General features: G+C 52.7%; 1 protein-coding gene across 4 annotated transcripts in view; it reads left to right on the top strand.

Moving 5' to 3' along the window:
* Window positions 1-2,624: 2,624 nt before the first annotated feature.
* Window positions 2,625-17,917, top strand: part of NTRK3 (neurotrophic receptor tyrosine kinase 3) — a 206,342-nt gene continuing 191,049 nt past the window's right edge. For 2 of the 4 annotated variants that reach the window (XM_071754306.1, XM_071754305.1), the window contains exon 1: window positions 2,875-3,200. In XM_071754306.1, the coding sequence (XP_071610407.1) occupies window positions 2,953-3,200 (248 nt within the window). In that variant the 5' untranslated portion in view covers window positions 2,875-2,952. Of the gene's footprint in view, window positions 2,756-2,852; window positions 3,201-17,917 lie in introns of those variants that run through there. The other 2 variants (XM_071754307.1, XM_071754308.1) reach the window with 2 other exon arrangements.

Here is a 17,917-nt window from a genome sequence, read left to right as displayed (position 1 = left end):
TGTGCTCTGCTCCAGGCAGGGCTGACCCCATGCCCACGGGGGATGGAGGGACTGGCACCTGGGTGGGCAAGGAGGGCTCAGGGGCAGTCCTTGAGCAGTCCTGTGCCACACAGTGCCACCCAGTCACCCCGGGTGACAATGGCTTCCCCCAAGTCCCAGCACTGATCTGCCTAGAGGACAGCCTGTCTGTGCTGTGGGTTTCTGAGGTGGGTTTGTGCCCCCTATACATATCCCCACCCTGTGACCAGCCCTGTGGTGACACACCAGGGCAAGTAGATGGCCTTACACTGATTTCACATCTTATGGCATAATTGCTGTCGAGTGCTATGAGGAGGCTGTGACCTTGCACCAGCTCCAGTGTAAAGGAAGCCCTGGTCTCACCTCAGGCACTCGTTTTGTGGGTAGCGAGATATCCATGTCCTTTGTGCTGGCTGGACTCTGTGAGGTGCCCAGTGTTTCCCATGGGCAGGGATTTTTTACATGGTGCTTGGTCTCCATCAGTATCTCTGCAGTCTGGCCACAGAGCTGAAGCACAAGAACAGTATCTCTGTCATGGCTGGGGAAACTGAGGCAGGGAGTAAAGAAATCTGTCTGGGTGTTTTCCCCATTGGTGCCTTCCCATTCAGTCTCCATAGGGGTGCCTGAGGGGTGCCAGCTGCTTCTCATGAAGGTGAGGACCTACCAACCCCCCCATGCTCTTATTCCCAGCAGTGCCAGGTGTTCCTGGGACCTCTTCAGATCCAGGTGTTTTACTTCAGTAATTTGCAAGCAGGTGGGACTCAGGAAGAAATCAGCCCTCTATTCACTAGACAAGTGCCACCACTTCCCCTGGGGATCCCTGACATTGCAGAAGCCACTGTGATAGCAGCAATAGATGACTTTTAGTAGACTCTTCCAACCTGAATTATTCTATGATTCTTTGGATTTCCTGGAACATGCAGCCCCTCACACCTCATCACTTATCCCAGGCCTAAAGGTGAGGAGTTTCTCTGGTGTCATCCCCACTGCTGGGACAGGCTCCCTGTGAGCACGGCTGGGACATCTTGTTCCCCACTGAGGGGTATGGGTGCGTGAATTGCTGTTAAAAAACCATCCCTGTAGTTTTTTGGTTGATTTTTTTTTCTTTTTCTCCCTGAAATCCTATTACTTCTTGTGTAGTGGGATGATTTGGAGTGAGTAGCAAAACCTGGAGGTGTTGGTTCAGCCTGTGCAGAGATCCTTTAGCCTCTGCTCCCTGTGCAAAGTCCTTTGCCTGGCATGAAGCAGACCCTTGAAATATTTGGAGCCCTACACCTGTAATTCCTCCTTTCACCCGTGTTCCTGCCTCCCTGTTCCTTCCTGTCCCTTTATCACTGTGTCTCTGTGGGGAGGAGCAGAGACATGAAACTATTGGGGAGATGGGGGGGAAAGGCATGTAGGAAAGCGCTGTAGAAAAGCAGAGCAAATTAAGCAGAGCTCTGATCTGCTTGGGTTTGTGCTTGCCAAAAATGCACTATGCATCTTAATTCGCTCTGCTGTTCTGCTCACACTCACTGCTCTCCTGATGCCATTTCGGCGCTCTGAGCTCAGCCTTTTCAACACTTCAGTCTTCCTCCTCTTTATTTTTTTTTTTTTTTTTTTTATGTCTGATTGCAGAATCTGCGGCAGGAGGGAACGGGGAAGCCAGGGGAAAGGACCAGAGCTCAGACCCTGGGTGCTGCTTCTTGCACTTCCCGGCAGCCTGCTGAGTCCCCGTTGCATTTCGGAGAGGGAGGGGCGGGTGTGCGTCTGTGTCTTTTCTAGAAAGTCCTTCCTGGGTGCTCTCCAATCGCTTTTTTTTTTTTTTTTTTTTTTTTTTTTTTTTTTTTTTTTTTTTTTTTCCCCCCCACCCAGCCGTCTGATCTACCACTCGCTAGGATCCTCTAGAGAAAAAAAAAAAAAAAAAAATCGCAGTGATCCACATTGGTTTTTATTCTCTTCCAGTTCAGTTTAATCTTTCTTTCCACCCTTGAGTCGGGATTGCAGGGGGAGGGGGGCGAGTGGGGGAACCCACCCAACAACCAAGAGAAAAGCAGCATCGTCCTTCTCCAAAAGCCGAAAGAGCCTGAGAAAGCAGGAGTCGAGCCAGAGCCCCTCTGCTCCCCCCCGCCCCAGCACAAATTTAACCCCAGCTGCAACTTTTCCTCTGCCGGCGGGGCTGAGCCGGGGCTCCAGCAGTGCTGGGGTGGGTTTTTCCCCTCTCTTTCCCCCCCTCTCCTAGATTGATTTTTGCTGAGAGGGAGGGGGGTGGGGAATCCTTTTTATTGCAGAGCCCGGCTCGCTTTGCAAGCCTTCCTCCTTCTCCTCCTCCTTCTCCCCCCCCCTCCCCTGCTTTTTGTCCCCGCCGCAGCAGGGCTGGCCAGGCCGGGGGAGGGAAGCGATGGGAAGGGGAGGTCGCCCCCCACTCCTTCTTCTTCTTCTTCTTCTTCTTCTCCTTCTCCTCCTCCTCCTCCTCCTCTCCCTCTGTGTGTTTTTTTTGCAGGTGTGTCAATTTTAATTCTGCCCAGTAGGTGGGACTTGGTGACTTTCGCACCGTTTTTGTTATTTATTTATTTATTTCCCCGGCTGCCTCCCCAGCCTCCCGTTGCAATCCTCCGGAGCGGCTGGCGAGGAGCAGCGGCTGGGCCAGCATGCATCCCCGCCCGCTGCCGCTACCGTAGCGGGAATTACAGCCTCTCCGAGCCAGCTGTCAGCATGATTTCATTTGCTAGAGGATTTTTGCATCTGATCGCTTGAGGTTTTGTTGGTGTTTTTTTTTTTTTTTTTTTTTTTTTTTTTTTTTTTTTTTCTTCCTTTTTTTTTCCTTTTTTTTTTTTCCCTCTTCCCCCCCACCCCCCCCCCCCCCCGTCTTTGTTTCCTTCCCCTTTTCCCCCCCTTCCCCTCCCTCCATTCCCCCATTTCCTCCTCCTCTTTTTTTAGAAGCAGGAATCGGAGATGGATGTCTCTCTTTGCCCTACCAAGTGCACTTTCTGGAGGGTATTTTTGCTCTGGAGCATCTGGGGAGACTATCTGCTTTCGGTGCTGGCTTGCCCTGCTAATTGTCTTTGCAGCAAGACAGACATCAATTGTAAGAAGCCGGATGATGGGAACCTCTTCCCTCTCTTGGAAGGGCAGGATTCAGGCAGCAGCAATGGCAACACAAGCATCAATATCACGGACATCTCAAGGAACATCACTTCCATGTAAGTGGGGGTCCCTCCGGGCTTTCCCGGCGGGGTGCGGGCTGGGCTGCCTGTGCAGGGCTCAGGTGCCCTCGGTATTGCTGCGCTGCCTGGCACGGCTCAGCCCTGCTTCCCGTGCAGAGCACGCAGATCCGGCTTTCCCCCTTATACCATTCCCAAAAAAAATTTAAAAAAAGCTCTCAGCAACAGTTTGGCCAAGGCTTAGGAGGAATAAAGTCAATGAGATTTGATTCTTTCGAAGGAGAGAGAGCAGCAGGCAAAGATGCTAAAGCTGCTGCTTCCTTTAACTGTTTGCTTCTTGGCTTCTGCAAGGGAGTAGTGTGTGTGTGTGGGGAAGCAGCGCCACAGCCACACACAGCCCCGTGTATATCCAAATTGGGCAAGAAAAGCAAGTTCTGAGCTGCTTGTTCTTTTTCGACACTTTGGATCCGATTAGAATGTCTTTCTTCTTTTTTTTTTTTTTTTTTTTAAATTCCCACAACAGAAAATGTCCCCTGCTCTGGCTGAGTGTATGTGGGGATCTGCAGCTTTGCCTTTTCAAAGGGAGGAAAAAAAAATAGGACAGTGAAATGTTCCTTAAGTAGCTTATTTAACTTGCGTTGTTAAAATTTTGCAACTCTCTGTGGTGCTGCGATAGGATTTGTGTGTTTCCCTCTCGGGGTGATGGCAGTGAAGAGAAGCGTCGGAGCAGGGAGATATTTTTAGTTGAGCACTTTGCGTTTGTTTGCATGCTTGTTTATCTGGAAAATCAACTTGAAGTTGCATTATCCTTGTTTGGAGAGGCAGTTAGCAAAGCCCATGTTAATCTCATCAGCGTGGAGTCGAGAAAGGAATATAGTCCCTTCTAGATCTGATGCTCTGTGTGCGTGGAAAAGAAACATTTTTTAAAATCCTCATCGCTTCCAATCTCTGCTCTTTATTTTCCAGTACATTTTTGGGTGAGATGAACTCTGAGCCATTTCATTATTCTAATGCTAATTGAAATGTAAGCATTTAGGGAAATGTAGCCCCCAGAGCAAGTTGCCAGTGGGAGTTGAGTAGAGAAGAGGTGGAATCTTTTTATTCTGGCAGTTAAATGCAGCAGGGTTTGAAATGAGTAATGGAGGCTTATTTATTTATTTATTTATTCGCCTTGATTGCACAGTTGCATGAAGGGAGAGGGCTTTGCTGGGTCTCTTCCTGAGGCTGCTCTATTTGGTCACAGTGCAATTGCAGCAGAGCCATGGAGTAATTGCAGTGCCTCTTTCGCAGCTCTGCTTGTCACCTTCGCTGGGTAAAGTTGATGGGAGATGCATTCCCCTGTTCCTTACAGGTTCATGCAACACCCAAGTAGGTTTTCAGCAGATACCTGGACCCCCAGCCCTGCCTTTATCTTACCAGCAAAACTCTGCAAACCCAGCAGAAATGGGGAAAGTAAAGGGGAAAACTAAAGCAAAGCCCCTTTTCAGCTGTCCCATATTTATCCTGTGTTGCTGTGCTGAAGTGTTCCCTGTGATGCTGGAGGGATATGGGTGATGCTGGAGAAGTCGGAGAGAAACTCGTGGTTATTTTTCTGTGCTTGCCATTTGTTGTGGTTTGGTTTTAACCCTTTGGGGATGGGGAGCAGCTGGGAACGCTGCGAAGGGTTTGGAAGCAGCCAGCCTGAGCGAGCGTGCGTCGTGAGATGCACACATCCATCTGAAATGCTGCGAGAGGTAGTGCTACGTGAGTGCTTTGTGCCCAGAAAATGTCTTTACTGCTTTGAAATTGAAAAATGCTGGTAAGCAGTCAGTAACAAGGAGAGGTTAGGGAAAAAAGATTCAACTCAAAAACCAGAGATGTCGTGTGTTTTGGTTGGTATTTTTGTTGTTGTTTTTGGTTTTTTGTTGTTTTCTTTTTTGGAGAGGGGCTTCTCTCAAGTTGGGGAAGGAAGAGAAGATGCCTGTTTTTGCTGGAGGTTGTACACATCTCTGTTCCACACTGAGAAAGGCATGTTCCCTTGCCCCCTGCATCGCTGCCAGCCTCACGCTTCCCTCCCTGGGCTTGGGGGTCAAGGCACAAGACTGTGGTGAACCCCAAAATGCTATGAGGGGCTGAGACTGAGTACAAGTGAAAACTTTCCCCAGGCATCTGCACTTCCAGGGGAGGTGGCAGTGGTTTGTGGAGGATGCTTGTTGGGAGCAGAGGGATGGTTTGGATGGTGGGGCTGCTTCCTAGCAAAGGAGTCACTGCTGGGAGCTGGGTTTAACCTGAGTTTGTACCCTTGTGTGGGAGATGTTGGGTTCTGAACCTTCCTGGCTCGACATCAGGCCTCTCCTGCCTTTTGTGCTGGGGTGAGAGGTGCATCAAACCCCAGCCTGGTCATCGCTGAATCACTCCCAGCATGTGGGGCTGATTCAGCTGGGTGCTGAGCAAAGCTTCCCCTGCTTGCCACTCTCACTGGGGGCCTGGCTTCCTTCATAGGGAAAGATGCCTCTGCCCACCACGCTGGGGAGTGACTAGAGGAGGGTTAGCCCTGTCCCTGCAGCCTGGGGACTCTGTTCCAGCCAGGTCCTCCCCACAGGTCATGGAGTGGTGGTTGTTGTCATCTCTGCTCCATCCTGCTGTTGGTGGAAGGCTGTGAGGGCCTGTTTGGAAAGATTGAGAAAGAAAGCTGTGTGAGCTGGCTTTGTGAGCTTGTCCATCTTTTTCCCCCCAAACTCCATGCCTGAGCCCACCCCACCCAGGCAGATTCCCTGTATCAGGGGCCAAGCCATTAGGAGCTTTGGATTATTTCACATCTCAGTGGCTGATGAGACCCCTGAGGTAAGGATGACAGGAGGAAGACAGGACACACCAGGCTGTAGTGCTGCCCATGGAGGCTGCCAGGGTAGCCCAGCCCTGTGGGTGCCCACAGTGTGGTACCCCATCTTTGAGCCTCCTGTTGCACCCTTCACATGAAGGCCCTGTGCTCCATCGTCTGCTGCTTCTGTTTTCCTATCCAGCCTCCTTCTGTTCAGGGAGAGCAGAGCAGCCTCAGACAGGGCTGGGTGGCTCCTGCCCCAGCTGGACATGGGGGAGATGGTGGTACATACCCTTGGTGTGAATCCAGGTGGTGCCAGGTTAATGGTGAAGCAGGGAAAGACCAGGAGGTTCTTGTCCTGAGATGGAAGAGGAGGCTGGGTTGGCTGCTGTCCCTATGCCCTTTTCCCAGCTTTCCCAGAAACATGTCCAATTTCAGATCCCATCCCTGGGGATGTGGATCTGAAATAACTGCAAGAGTTGCCAAGGGTCCTGTTTAGTGGAGGGATTGGCTTGGACCCTGGGTGAGATGGCTCCAGTTTATAGTCATGCTGCTTGATTTCCCTCTCCATATTTGGATAGCAGGACCATGGGGCTGAGGTATCTTCATGCCATTGCTTTTCCCTGGGCAGTTGGGTGGCCTTAACTGTGTCCCCAGGCATGTGTGGCTTGTGAGGATGCTCAAGCTTCCCCTCTTGGCATGGTGGGGGGTTCATCCTTTGCAAGACCTCTTGAAAAAGACCAGAAGCACGGGGAAAACTTCAGTCTCGGGGATTCTGCAGCACAAAACCCTTTCTGCTCCCCCTGGTACCAAGCGGCTGGGACATTAGCCACTTCGGATCCCCATCCATGGCACTCTGGGGGATTGGCCAAGGCATGGGGTGGCCATGCTGACCCGTGCAGCTGTATGTCAGGGGGCGGGTGGATGCTCCGGGCGGGGGGCGGGCCGTGGAGTTACCCTTCTGGCAGCGTGGGCAGCGCCTGCATGTACTGGCACGGAGCGTGGGGAAGGACTGACGGAGGAGTTTGCCATCTGGGCCTCCCTACTTCTCAGCTGTTGCTATGGCACTGCAGCGATGCTGACAGGCAGGAGGCAGTGGCCTGTGGTTGTCACCCTGGGGCTCCCTCGAGGTAGGGAGATGTCCCTGATACATAGAGCCCCACTCCCTTACCCCACCTCACCAGGGGAGAAGGGGTTTTCTTAGGATAAAATATCCCAGAGAGTGGGTTTGCAGGGTTTATTAGTGCAGCTGATAGCTGCCTTCAACCAGCTGAGAACTGGGTGCAACTCAAGAGGAGGTGGGAAGCAGGATTTGGGGGTCTCACAGGGCCAAGAGGAAAGTATCTTTCCTGTTCCCCCAGATAAGAGGAACAGTCCCATCCTTTCCTGCTGGGCTGTCCCACCAGCCCATGGCAGCATCTGCTCCATCCGTGGGCTTGTCTGGGGGTGGGAGCACTGCATCAGAGCTGGTGCCGTGGGGGGGGGGGGGGGGGCAGCAGTGCAGCCCCCGCTTGCTGTGGGGGGAGCTGGGAGCACGTGGCGTGGGGGAGAGTGAGGGGGTGCAGGGAGCAGCAGCAGCAGCACCCCTTCCCTGCCAGCCTCGGGTGTGCCTGTGTGCACCCACATCTGGGGAGGAGGCAGGGAAGAAAGGGCTGGCACTGTCCTGGAAGGGCTGTAGGAAGCAGAACTTGCCTTGGTGGCATAAAAGAGCCAGGAAGGCTGTGGTGGTCGAGCTGGTGATTGCTCTGCTCCAGACAGCAGGGCACAAACTTTTCCCCCTGCCATGAATTAGCCACAGCAAACCCAGTGTGTCTTGTGAGCTGCTGCTATCCGTGAATGAAGGGTTCTGCATTCCAGAAGTCTCCCATCCCATTCTTTCTCCTATCTCCTGGTCCCAGAGACTTTGGCAGCTGCAGAGACCATTCAAAAGGTCCCTAATTCAATCCACCTTTGTTTTGAGGGTCTCTGGTTTATGCAGAGGGGCTGCTAGGAAGGGGGAGGTGGGTGCAGCATGAGGCTGTGGAAACAGAAGAGGGTGCAGCAGTGTTTGGGACAAGGAGGTGTGCTGAGGTATGGTCTTGAAGCTTTAGAGATATCTTAACCTGAGAATACTGTTCCTGACAGCTCCTGTATCAACCCCCTTGCAGCAGGGGATTGGGTCCATGGTGGGTAGTGCCCTTTGCACCAGAGTAGCTAAACTTACACTAGGAGCACCCAGAGCTGGTTGCATTACCTGGGCTGGCTCCATGTCCTACTCCTATGGCCTTTCTTCTTGCTGACTGGCCCTAGAGGGAAACACTGTCCTGGCATGGGTGATTTCTGAGATCCCAGTACTTTTTCAGCCCTCCAGGTCATGTGTGGGAACAGAGCAGAAAGATCTGCAGTAGATGTGGTGGTGGTTGGAGAATTTAACCACAAGGCCAGGTCTCAGCTCTGATTTCCCAGCGGCAGCTGAGCTAACACTGGAGCAGAGGACATCAGGCACACGAGGGTTACAGCCCTGTTTTGTCTGGGATCCAGGATTCCTGCTGGGTTGTGTCACCTGTCTTTTGATGCCAGATTCTGCTGGTTTCTGCCCCTCTGTGTGCCTGATCACACTGGGGTCCCCAAGTGCTCCTCAGCCATGTCTGCACACCCTGGCTCTGCTGATGGCCCTCCAGGGATAAGACAATTTTAGTGACTGTCAGGACTTTTCTGAGATGATTGTGAGGCCTCAGCTGCTGTCTGGACAGGAGGAGCTGGTAACCTGGATGGCTTCAGGGTGCATCTGACATCTCTCCTCTCCTGGGTTTGGAGAGGTCTGAGTCAGCTCTGCCTGCTGACCTGTCTTTCTGGGCTTCAGGAGGCGCGATGGGGATGCTTCAGGATGCTTCAGGGTGCTTTCATGGGGAGGAGAAACAGACTGAGGAAAGACCTTCCTGTCTGCCTATGGAGGCTGAGAGATGTGTTGCCTCTGGCTAGGGGCTTTTGTAGAGCTGGGCTAGGGAAAGCTCACTATGTCTGCACTACTACATCAGCTCTCCCCTGTGGGAGTGACACTTCCATATGCTTTGACATGAGAATACTTGTGATCTCCAAGAGGCCTGTGACCATTCGTGCACCCAGTAATGCTGGTACATGAATGCAACCCCCAGTCAGGCCATTGGATCACCCTTGGGGAGCCCTGCAGGTAGGTGGTGCTCAGCAATGCTGCTTGCTGCTACCCTGGCACAGTGGCTTGTCCTGCTCGATCCAATGCTCGTGCTACGTGTTGCCCATGAGTTTATGGTTGAATTTTGTGCATCCCACCCAAGGGGGGCTGCAGTCAGTCAGGGAGTGAATCAAACCCTGAGCCTGCCAGGCTTCCAAAAGTGAGTGTTAATGATGCTTCTAACTCGGTTTATTATTTTCTAGGCACTGTGCAATAGCAGTAATTTTGAGCTTTGGGTTTCCTGCAGCGGGATTTTGGCAGGTTGTGTAGGTGCTTTCTGAGTAGGTGTGTTTGACAGCAGCATCTGGGCTCAGCTCTTCCCCAATTTCTCGTACTCTTCACCCTGCACCAAGGGGTGCACAGCAAAACCCACACCGAGGAGGTGCTGCAGGGTGAGTTTCTTGTTACGAGGCTGCAGTTCGTGGTTGGGTATTGCAGACATTTAGTGCCCCACTTGAGGTGGGGAGCAGCAGGTCTGATTGCTCCAGGTTCTGGATGACAGTCCATGGACCACCAGGAGGACCATGTCTGCACCACACGAGTCCCCATGTTCATCTCCCAGCGGCGTGAGGGGCTGTTCCTAAGGGAGCGCTTGTGCATCAGCAGCTCCGTGGATGTGCCGGAACCATGAACCCAACCTCAGCCCTGGGGCAGCAGGGCTGCTCCCCTCAGCCTCGGGCACCCTCTGCTCGGCTCAGCCCCGTCTCGTTTTCTCCTCTGGTCCCAGGTTCTCGTGACTGTGCCGCTAGAGGGCAAGCGGCAGCGGCGGACAGCCCGGCTCCGCGCCCACCGCCACGGGCGATACGGGGATGGAACCCGAAGCCGGTGGTCCCGGGGGCTGCGGGTCAAGTCATCGCTCTCATGGTGTCATTCAGGTGCATGCCGTGATGGAAAGGAGTTTGGGGTGTGCTTGCTGCCATATCCCCACTCTTGGTTGGCTCCTGCCTTCTCCCCAGCTCAGTATCTTGGTCCCTAGGTGGGCACCCGCCCCATGCTGGGGGGTCCCCTGGGATCTGAGTGGGTGCTGACTCATGGCTTTCTCCTCCGTGCTACCGTGGGACGATGCAGTCGGTGCACTCTCCCATGTACCAAATCTGTGAGATGAGGGGATTTGCAGCGTTTTGGAAGGTATTGACCCAACTAGAGTGCTGGTGCTGTGGGGAGGTATTTCTGGGCTGTTTGAAGTGCATGTGGAGCAGTGCCTGACCAGGCTGGTGTGCTGCCCTCTGCACCTGGCTTGTGGCTCTGCGTCATCTGCATGGAAGCCTCTTTCAGCTCTGCCTATTTTAATGAGGGGGAAATAGAGGCTCAGAGCAGCAGGGCAACTGGGCTGCAAGCAGCAGAGTGCAGGGATGAAGGCTCCTCAGCCCAGCACCAGCCAGGGTTTAAGGAGAAGCCAAGCATGGAAAGGAGATGAGAGGGCTGTTATGTTGGTCCTCTTGTTTTGAACATCCATGGGAAGTGTCCTCTGAAAAATCCTGGATGTAGAGGCAAGAGGGCACAGGCTGTCTCTGGATGCCTCCAGGTGGCTTCGATGCTCTTTGTTTCTCTGATTAAAGCTTTGATGCAGGGGGTTGGATGGAGGTTGGAGAGCTGCAGAGGTCATGTGCTCTTCCCCATGGGAGAAAGGCTGAGAAGAGCCTGGTGGGAGATGGGGGGGAAGTGGCTGGCAGTAGTAGGAAGCTGGTTTTGACCCTGCAGCATCCCCTATGTACAGCTCCTGAGGCATGTCTCATTCTCCCTGGCAGCTGGGCCCGAGATGGGCTGATTATTTCCCTGCCAGTGATTGCCATGTGTAGCCAGCATGGTGGAAGGGCTGTGACACCCAGTGGTCCCACAGTGCAACAGCAAATGGGTCTCCAGCATCATGGCGTTGAGGTGGATGTGTGTTGGGGTGATGGGTGTGGGTTAGAGCAATGATATTGTTTGTGCCTTAGGCTTCATTTCTTTTGGAAAAAAAAGATTAAAAACCTCTCCGGACTTCTGTTGGAAGGCTGTGCATACCAGCTGCAGGTGCCCTTGGGCATCTCCATCCTCCATGTGCCATCCTATTTCCAGACCCTGTGGGACTAAGGCTCCTGTCCTGTTGTCCTCCATTTGAGACCTGGCTCCTGCTTTCCTGGAAGAGTAGCACCAGAAAACTACATGCTGTATTTTTAGCTGGTTTTCATGTGACCTAACAGTTGGAGAGCCAAAGGAGAAGCCAGAACCATGTGTGCAGCTAGTTTGCATCCAGCTGCCACCCAGTGCTGTGGTGTAGGAGATAACAACAGTGCTTGTTAGTGACCGTCCCCATCCTGTACCTGCCCCACAGCATGTGGCATCACCTCCACCTTTGCCTTTTTCAATCTGTCTAAAAGGAAAACTCTGTTAAATTAAAAACAAGGGTCCCAGCAGTGGGGCAGGGAGGTCAGGAAGGATTCCCAAGGCAGTGTGGTGGCACAGGTGGGTGCCTTTGGGTGCTTGTCTTCAACCTTGGTGTTTGCTACAGTGACAATTAAATGGCTTGAGATCCCAGGGCTCCAGGACAGGATGCAGGGAGATGCTGAGCCCAAGTGCCATCCCTCAGGCAGCCCCTTCCCTGCAGCTCTTCTTCAGCTCTGTGCTCATCTTGGTTGTACCAGGGGGTGACAGGGCAGCAGTGCATTTGCTGACTGCCCCATGTGGTCCTTGGGAACTGAAAAGTGGGCAGCAGCAGTGACCATGCTGAAGTTGCCATCCTCCTGGGTTGTGCAAGGCTGTCTCTTGACTAGATCTCCCTGAGCTCTTCCCCAGGCTGTCCCCACTAGGAAATGTTAATGTGGAAGGGCTCAAACAGAGGCTGGGAATCCAGGTGCTGCTGAGAGTCCTGCGTGCTTAGGGTTTTGCCAGGATAAATTAGGAACATGGGTGCTCAGCTGAGCTGCAGAGGTGCCAGGTTCTTACTTCTGACCCTGTTGGGACATGAAGGCACACAGGACAAGGCTAGGTGCCTCTAGCCACTGCCCTTCCTTCTGCTCCTGGAGCGTCTCTGGCCTCATCCCCATCCCGTGCTCTCCATGGAAATGCTGTGCAGTGGCCTGGGCTGGGAACCCCGAGTCCTGGCTCTTTGGTCTGGGATCCAGCTGTGCAAATGGCTCCCTTGGACTGCCTATCCTTCTCCTGGACCACAGCCCTCCTCCTGCCTGCTTCTAATCCAGACAGACAAGACCAGCTTGGGTATCCCTCATGTCCATCCTAGTTCACATGGGATTACCTTTGGGGAGCTCTGTGACTTGTGTGGCTGGAAAGATCTTGTCCCCCCAACTTTTTACCTCCATGGTATGGCTGGGTGCAGTGATGTGGGTCCTCGTTTTGGCTGTCTCCTTCCTTCCCTGTGTTCTCCAGCCAAAATACATCCCAGGGAAAGTGAACTGAAAGCCATTGAGTCACTTTGGGGCTGCTGCTGAGCAACCTGGGGAGCAAACAAAGTTCAGTGGGACACAAGGTGAAGGATGCTGTGTGTTCCTGGCTCCCCAGCCTACAGAGTGCATTCTTGTCCTCCTGGGGCTCTTCTCATGCCAGTTCAGAGCTGTGTGTTACTGGGTACAGTTTCCTGGTTTAAGCTTCATATGGACTCTGGATATATCTGTACTGCCAGCAGTCTCATGGGCTGTACCAGGCTCTGCAGTGGGGAGAGCAGAGCAGTGCAGCACAGAGTTGGGTCAGAGTTATGGTGGCCCTTTGGCATGCGTTGCTCACCTCAAGGTCAGGGGGGATGCTGGATGGTGTCTTCAGAAGCACTGGGACAAAATATGACCTCAAGGAGTGGATGCAGGGCTCCAAAATAGCTGGGCTGTGAGGGAGCTCAGTGGGGTCTGTCACCTGAGGGGTTAACAGCAAGGTGTACATCACAGCTGGAGAGGATTTGGGAGAGGCAGAGCCTGGTGAGGCTGAAGAGGTAGCAGGTGGGAGAGTGAGAGCTGTGGGGATGGGTGAGGAAGGCAGACAGTTGCAGTGCTCCTTACAAGATGCTGCAGCCAGTGGGTTTGGGAAGAGGACCTGAAGCTGGAAAGCTCTCAGGTAGGGAGCTGTGTGGGTTTCCTGCCCTGACTCTGGGCTGGGTGGGAGGTGGGTGCATGGAGCAGCTCTGGCTGCCTGCTCGGTGGTGTGGGTTGATACCCTGATACCAAGGCACAAGCCCTCCTTGCCTGTTTGGTTTCAGCTGAGATTTTGGGGCCAAGAGGCATCACACTGGGCAGCCCTACCTGGGAATCCTCCTTACCCTGCCTGGATTTTCCTCTGGGTCTTAATGGCCAAAGTCCCCGATGTCTCCAGTCTGAGCTGTTCCTGGTGTTGCTCCGTGTTGCAGATAAGCTCTCCCTTCCAGGAGGGGTGGTGGCAGGATCCACTCTTTTTTTTTGTCCCCAGCCCTGGGCAAGCTGCCCAGCACCCACTGTTCTCTAGGCTGCCCTGGCCCTGGGGGATGGATCCCAGCCTTCCAAAAGGCAAGGGTAACAAAGATTTATTTATTCAGAGACTTAATTAGCATCTTTAAATATTAAATAGTAAACAAACTGCGTCTAGTGGGATCAACATTTACGAACAGGGATTTTATTTATTTTTTTTTTCCTCCTCTCTGGGACATGCACTTGTGTTGTAAATGTTTGGGGAGGGGAAGCTGCGTGTGGCCTCTGGTTGATGGACTGACCCACGGTGCTGCTGGTGAAGAAGGAGGAGTGGACGAGGGTGAAGGGGCATGAACAGACAGGAGGGATGGGGAAAAGGAGACAGAGAAGCTGGGATGTGTGCTCAGAGTATGGCTGTTGGGGAACTGCAGAGCCAAGTGCTGGATTTAGGTAATTCTCTGCAGGATGTGCCACCCCCCTCCTGCCTGGGCAGGTGGAAGGGGACAGGAGATGAAGGTTCTTGCTGTGGCACAGCTAATTGCAATCAAAAGGTGGTGGTCCTTGCAAGGGGAGGTGGTTTGCAACTGATCTGCATCCTATTATCTCTGCAAATGGAGGCCTGCCTGGCAGCGGATTACACTGGGGGTTATTTATTGGCAAAGCACTGTACAGTTTTAATTTTTTCTTTTTGCTTATTCAGGCTTTAGCTCCAGAGGAAAATAGCCTGGGGTGGCTTTGAAATGGATTCTCTCTGCACCATTAACTTATTCAGTGAGTTTAATGGGCCTTTTTTTCTCTCAGCCTTGAAGCCATCATTAAAAGGCAGAGATTTATAAAAGCAAAGATACTCCTGAGCTTTATTCAAACTTTGGGGTAGAGAGGTGGGGGCAACACCATTGTTGGTGTTGCTGTGGTTTGGGTGTAGATGTACGGGGTTGTGTTGAGGGACCTTGTGAGGGTTGGACACTGCTGTTGTGCCTCTCTGGAAGTTTTACATTGTTAGAACCCGGTCACTTGGGATTGTGCCCTGGGGCTGGTGTGTGCCTGTGTTTCTCTCCTGGGGCCATGCCCCGCAGGAGCTCTGGGATCAGCCGGGGTTGTGCTGGGAGCGAGTCCTCACCTGCAAGTGATGGGATGATGGTATCTGTGCTCTCAGGTTGGGATATTGCCCAGTCTGACTCAAAACCCATCCACGCTGCTGCTGTCTCTTCAAGCTGAAAATGAGAAAATTACTCTCTTGTGTAGGCTATTTATAACTTTTTTTTTTCTGTAGTGTTTATGCTATGCAGTTCTTGATGCTTTTGTGGGTGTGTGTGGTCAATGCTTGGAGCCCTTTCCCTCCCTCTGTCCTGTTCTCCCTCCCTCTGCTAGTGGCACAGCAACCCAGAAACTTTGTCCCTTGCTGGGACTCTACTCACTGAGATGTGGCCTCCTGCTATCTGGTGCAAAATAGGGAGTGTATCTTGTCTGGAGGATGAGACTGAAATGAAATGTCTGAGTGAATTCCCCCTTTCTTGGCTGCTTCTTGGACCAACTTCTTTCCCTTTTGTGTTGCAAATCAGACCTGGTGTCTTTGTGCAATATGTGTAGGAGCGTGTAAGACGTGGCATCTGGGGACACCTTCCTGCTGGCACAGCTGGATTTTTGGTCTCCAGATCATGATGTGTTGTGAAGATCACTTCTGCATGGGCAGCCCTTGGCCTGTGCAGTGGTACGGTGATGAGGAACAGGAGCAGGGAAGGGGCTGGGGGGGAGCAGAGTTTCCTGGCTTAATCGAGCTGGTCCTGTCACCTCCTGGGGTGGCAGAGGGCTGTGTGGTGCCTGTCACACTTCTCTGAGTGCCCTGCACATTGTGCCATGCGCCGATGGGAGAGAATCACAGCATGGTAGAGGGGCAGCCAGAGTCTAGGTGCTGAGACAATTTTTTTCCTCTGTATTTCTTTATTTATTCTTTGTGCAACCCTTGAGGTGAACCCCTGGCAGTGTGAACAAGGTCAGGTGTCACCTGCATGTCTCCATGCCCATCCTGGCACCTGCCAGCTCAGGGATGCTGTTAGTGTGAACCTGGGCTGGTATGTTGGTGACAGCTGGACACCCAGACATGCTGCCACCCCTCATATTTGCAGCCTGTGTATGACTTGTGCATCCCCACGAGAACTGCTGCAGCTCAGAGGTCGGGGGGAAGATGCCAGGGTAGGGGGAAAGGACTCGCTTGCCCAAAGTGATGTGCTCAGGGTTGCACATTGGGCTGACCCCAGACCCTGGCTCCCGCTGAGTGCCAGAAACAGCTGGAACACAGGACTGGAGGCTGGGTACAGGACTTGTGTGTGTCTGTACTGGCACCCCCGAGGTGAAGGGACAGCAGACCATGACCCCTGCCTGCCTGTCTCCAGGCTGGCAGCCCCATCCCAGCAGCAGGAGCCTTGGCAGCAGGAGAAGTGCTGCTTCATTGCCAGCGATGGGCTGGATCAGACCCTGGCGAGGAAGGGCTGTGGGTCATGCCAGGAGGAAGGGCTTCCAGCCTGAGGAGGAGATATATGTCTGAGGAGTTGCTATTTGTAGCTTCTCTGCAGGGACTGACCACTAAGCTGGGCCTTGGAGAGCTGCCTTGGGGCAGTGGCATTGCAGGAATGCAGTGAAATGACCCTGAGGGGGCTGTGGCTGAGCAGAAGCCAACTGCAGCCATGCTAGGACAGGGAGGGTCACAGGCTGAGCAAGTGGGAGGCTGGTTGCAAATCCATCTGCTCCTGCTGTCCCTCCCAGAGTCACAGTGGTCAGGGGAAGGAGACTGTGACTTCCTATTGAACACCCATAAGGAGTCCTTCTCCTCTGCCCCTGTAAATCCTCACATCCTTGGTGTTACCTGAGCCTGTAAATCACCCTCTGCTTCCCTCCACCTCCCTTAAAACGAAATCCTCTGTCCCCATCAGTTTTCTGCTGCCACCCCCCCTTGCTTTGCCTGCACTGTAAATGCTGAGCTCTGATGAGGCTGGGGGAAGGGGGGGGATGGAGGATGCAGGGAGGGGGGATGGAGGATGCAGGGATGGAGTGATGGAGGGCAGCTGCTCTGGGGTGTTTTAATCCCTCCTGATAGCTCCCTCAGGACTCAGTTGCCAGCAGGAGCTCATGGAGGATGTTCTGCCTCAGCTGCCTATGGGGAGGGTCATCCTTGTGCTGAAGCAGACCCAGGGCTTGGATGTTATCTTCATCCCCTGAGCTGCAGCCAGTTGGGTGTAAACTGGAAGGTATTGCTGGAGGCTGAGCCTGACCTCTGGCAGCCCACAGGAGCTCTCCTGGAGAGGGCTGCTCCCCCCAGCACACATTTCTGAGATGTAAGGAGAAAATCTCCATTTATTCGTCAAGTGGTGAAGGTCACCCTGTAGCTATCTTTGCCATGCTCCCTGAGCTATGGGCAGCAGAGGTTCCTTTGTGGTGATGAAGAACCATCACCAGGAGTTTCTGCTGGATGCTGGTGCCCTGATTCTTAGCCCTGAGTTGCTAGGATGACCAGACTTTTTTTCCCCTTTATGATGACTCTGGGACAGCATGGAGGAGTGAGGGAGGGGGTCTGGCAAGGAAGGTGGTGATGATCACCAAAATGAGATGATGCTCCAAAATGGCTGATATAGGTGTTAATATCAGCTGCTCACATGGGAGGTGCTCTGCTACAGGCCTGGGCTTGACCCAGCTGTGTGTTTCCTTTAGACCTTCATCCTGCTGCCAAGCATCCTGTTTGTTTGTTTGGGTTTTTTTCCCCTTTTTATATTAGCTTTTCTTCTGTATCTTGTGTCTGAGGCCAGTTGTGTATTGACACTGAGGTTATGATGCTGCTGTGCTCTGGTTTTGGGAGGATCGAGGAGGAGATGTGTACAGCGGCAGCAAAGGGATGCTAATGGCAGTGGGGAAGGCAGGGGGCAGTGGAGGAGAGCAGAGGCAGATTTTTCCAAATCCATATAAACAGCAAAAATACATTTCCAGCAAATGCTTCCAGTCCTGAAGTATTAAGAAAGTGAAGCACTAGAGGATAAGGAAAGCATGAGCAATAACAGCAGGGATTTAGAAAGAATAAATCTTGCCAGACAAACCTGATTGCTTTTTCTTTTTGATGGAATCACAAAATTAGTGGCGGAGCAGGACGTAGAAATCCTAATATATTTGGATTTAGCAAAGCATTTGATATAGTGTCTCGCCAAATCTTACTCTTAAAGTCAGTTCAGCTTACCTTGGTATGATGTTGCCAAATGGATTGAAAAAACTGGCTTAGGGCCCTAAGCAAATAGAAGTGGGCTGTGTTTGGGGAGAGGGGGGGAGCTGCAGGAGCAGAGCTACAACTTGGATTTTTTTTTAATTAAAAAAAAACGCCCCAAAGAACCAGCCAAAACAACAGAAAACTCCCAAA

The sequence above is a fragment of the Heliangelus exortis genome, chromosome 11, assembly GCF_036169615.1.
Source record: "Heliangelus exortis chromosome 11, bHelExo1.hap1, whole genome shotgun sequence".
NCBI classification, from domain to species: domain Eukaryota; kingdom Metazoa; phylum Chordata; class Aves; order Apodiformes; family Trochilidae; genus Heliangelus; species Heliangelus exortis.
The sequence above is the reverse complement of the archived record's forward strand: the minus strand, read 5'-3'. Positions and strand labels throughout refer to the sequence as shown.